This window comes from Triticum aestivum, chromosome 7D (genome assembly GCF_018294505.1).
Source record: "Triticum aestivum cultivar Chinese Spring chromosome 7D, IWGSC CS RefSeq v2.1, whole genome shotgun sequence".
Classification (NCBI taxonomy): Eukaryota; Viridiplantae; Streptophyta; class Magnoliopsida; order Poales; family Poaceae; genus Triticum; species Triticum aestivum.
The window spans coordinates 640,658,817-640,662,008 of record NC_057814.1 but is presented as its reverse complement, the minus strand read 5'-3'; the positions used below and the strand labels follow the sequence as shown (position 1 = coordinate 640,662,008).

Below are 3,192 nucleotides of genomic sequence, written 5' to 3'. Positions count from 1 at the left end.
TGCTAACTAAAGCAGTGTGTGATAAAGAAAAACCGCAAGTCTTTTTGATATACCAGGTAGCTTCATTACTATAAAAGCACAGCAATCCACTTTAATTCCAACATATTCAGAGTTCTAACTTGACAGCCAATTAATGACAGACTTTACAAACCAGGAATGGTTCAACACCTTTATCTCTATATAGAGCCTTTCGCTTGTTTGAGGTCTAACCTTTTCAACTAGGAGTGGCCATAGAAGCCTGGACCAAATTCTCACACTAAAGCTTGCAATATAAGTATCGTAAACAATATATGGCAGACTCATGAAACCCAAAACGGTTCATCAAATAGTTTCAAAATTTTAAACTCCTCTATATAAAGGCATTTGGCTTGTTCAAGGCCTAGTATTTTTCACCAAGAATGGCCTTCAGATGCTTGGACCAATTTTTCACAGAAAAGTTTCAAATGTTAAAACCACTACATAGAGCATTTGGCTTGTTTGAGGCCTAGTCTTTTCCACCAAGAATGCTCAATGCCTCCAGAAGCTTAAGAGCAAATTCTCACAGAAAAGTTCCTAACATAAGATGTTTCTGACAACAGAGTTAGTTTGCTACTGTATTTAAGTGCCTTCTCTCCCCAGCCTTTGGCACCACTAACATAAATGTATCCATCCAAAATAGGCCCTTAACCCAACATAGTTTCATATTTCAAATCTAATCCATGCAGTGCATTTGGCTTGTCTGGGACCTAATATTTTCCACTGAGAATGGTCTTACAAGCATAGCCCAAATTCCTACACTAAAACTTGAGGTTTGTAACAACAGACTTGCTTTTGGTACAGTAGTTACCTTCCTTCTTCGCTGGTGACTGTTTTTTCGTTGGAGTTGCTCGCTGCTTCTTAGCAGCAGGACCTACAAGACAGTAACAAAAATTGGAGCTTTCTTACAAAATACAATAAAATTTCAGGAACTTAGGAATGTAGAGTATGACGACCTTTTGTAGCTGGAGAACCTTTAGGACTTCTTGTAGTTGTAGGTCTCTGAAATATAAATCTTTTTGTCAAATGCTGAGTTTAATTTCTTGATATTCAAACAGCCAAACAGATAATGTTCACAAAAAGAGAGGGGATACAATGACTAAAACTAGAGTTCACCTTCTAGATCCAAACAAAAAGCACCATTTTAGCAAAAGAAAACTACAAATCTAAGAGGCTTTGCACTTTCACCTTTTTTTCTTCTGCTTTTTTAAACATGGCAGACAAATTAGCCTGAACAAGTGGTTGCTTCTTGATAGAAAGAGACTCTGCTGGAGGATCTTCAGGTTTAATGTCTTCACTTGGGATTTCTTCCTTAATGTCTTCACCTGGGATTTCTTCCTTAATTTCTGCACTCTCCATCTGCCGCAAATGTAGATAGCATAATAAGTACGGAAGTCCTCAGCGAACTCCAAGTCCTCAATCAACGAAAGAAAGATTTGTACTGTTACCTTCTCATCCAAGTCCTCAGCAAACTCAATCTCAGTGTCACTTTCAGCCGAATCTCCTCCAGCGAGCTCTGCGAACCTGTATAAAGTGCCAAAGAATTTATCAAGTACTTTGGAGGAAAGAAAAACATAGATCACAGAATAGCTATAGAATGGGAGCAAAGAAATGCTTCCATGAGTCTATTTCCTGGCAATTAAGCAAACTAGAGCTGCCTAGCACATTTCGGTCGCTTGCCAAAACCAACAACAAATGTTGGAAGAAACTTACTTGAAGGTCTTCCCAGCAGTTCTGGCAGATTTCCTAACAGGTGTATCACTCGTAGTCTGCGTGCCAATCTCATCCTTAACATCCGAATCCTCTGAATCAGCATCGGATTCATACTCTGGTGTGTGGGGCTCTGGTGTGCGGGGCTCTGCTGTGCGGGGCACAGCGGCCTGCTTTCTGGGTTTATTTACTGTAACTACCTCGCCACTGGCAGCACCTGCCCCGCCTTTAAAATCAACATCTTCCGCAGCCTAGCAAAACGAAGAAGCCGACACGAAACAGGTTTGCATCAGAGAGGAGCACAAAACATAGACAAACAATGTACATACACACAGAGCACACTGCACGCATACATTCTGCATCTCTTTTGGAAACTCGAGTTTGAGCTCGTCGGGGTTCTCTTCCTTCGTCCCGACCCACCAGGCTTCGGGAAACACAATCTGACAAAAGATAGACAATTTCAGCGCAGATTTAGTCCCTTCGGCGACCGAATTGGAGTACTTCAGCTGAACAATTGGGCATGGGGATGATGTAAGTTGGAGCTTTGGGTGAGGGGTGAGAGGCTGACAGACCATGCTCTCGAAGACGTCCTCGCAGGCGACGCCCTTGGCGGATCTGGTCATCTGCAGCGTGAGGTACTTGTTCTTGGGGTACACGTGCGTCCCCAGCAGCTTCATCCTCCCCTGCGACCGACCGACCGAGACAAAGATCCAAGCTTGCATCACAAAATTCATACAAAAAGCTACAGATTTCGACGGACGGATGGCATTTGGGGGCCGGGGGCACCTGCGGGAACTCGAGGTAGAGGACGGGATTCTTGGTGCCGAGGTCGGCGAGCTCCCCGACGCGGCCGCCGGCGGCGGCGGGCGCGAGGAGGCCGGGGAAGGAGAAGAGGAAGCGGCCCCTGCGCTGGCCCCGCGGCCGCACGATGTCGCGCCCCTGCAACCGCGCCACGGCGCCGGACGGCGGCAGCGCCGCCCGCGGCGCCGCCGGCTCGCCGCGCTGCAGCAGGCCCTTGGAGAAGGCCAGCGAACGCAGGCGCTTCCGCTCCTCCGCCTCCGGGCCAACGGCGCCGGCTGCCGCTGACGCGGCCGGCTTCTTCGCCACCATCCCCGGCCGCCGCGCTAGCTAGGGTTCAGGCGGAGTCTGAGAAATTTTTTTCTCCAGAGAAGAGTAGGCGGGGGACTGCTGAACTTGTGAGCGGCGAGACGAAGGAGACGGCATCCAAATGGGCCGAAAATAACTAACTGGCCTGCTACATGGCTACGGACTCTTCAAGCCCAAGTATAGTGTATGCATGAAATCGCATCTCACTCTTTTTTTTCCTTCATGAAATCGAATTCTCCCCTATATCTAACAAATATGCTCACTGCCAAAATTTAAAGTGTTTGTATATACAGACATGCATAAAAAATTTCTGCATCTTTTTAAAATATATTGTAAAAAAATGTTCATGTGCTGCAAGAG

General features: G+C 46.3%; 1 protein-coding gene across 1 annotated transcript in view; it reads right to left on the bottom strand.

Moving 5' to 3' along the window:
• Positions 1–2,921, bottom strand: part of LOC123165756 (DNA-binding protein RHL1) — a 5,915-nt gene extending 2,994 nt beyond the window's left edge. The window contains exons 1-8 of the mRNA XM_044583475.1: positions 2,512–2,921; positions 2,298–2,408; positions 2,079–2,165; positions 1,729–1,976; positions 1,464–1,539; positions 1,204–1,374; positions 972–1,017; positions 827–889 (exon numbers count right to left, since the gene is read on the bottom strand). Coding sequence (XP_044439410.1) covers positions 827–889; positions 972–1,017; positions 1,204–1,374; positions 1,464–1,539; positions 1,729–1,976; positions 2,079–2,165; positions 2,298–2,408; positions 2,512–2,835 — 1,126 coding nt within the window. The 5' untranslated portion in view covers positions 2,836–2,921. The remainder of the gene's footprint in view (positions 1–826; positions 890–971; positions 1,018–1,203; positions 1,375–1,463; positions 1,540–1,728; positions 1,977–2,078; positions 2,166–2,297; positions 2,409–2,511) is intronic.
• Between the last annotated feature and the right edge of the window lie 271 nt (positions 2,922–3,192).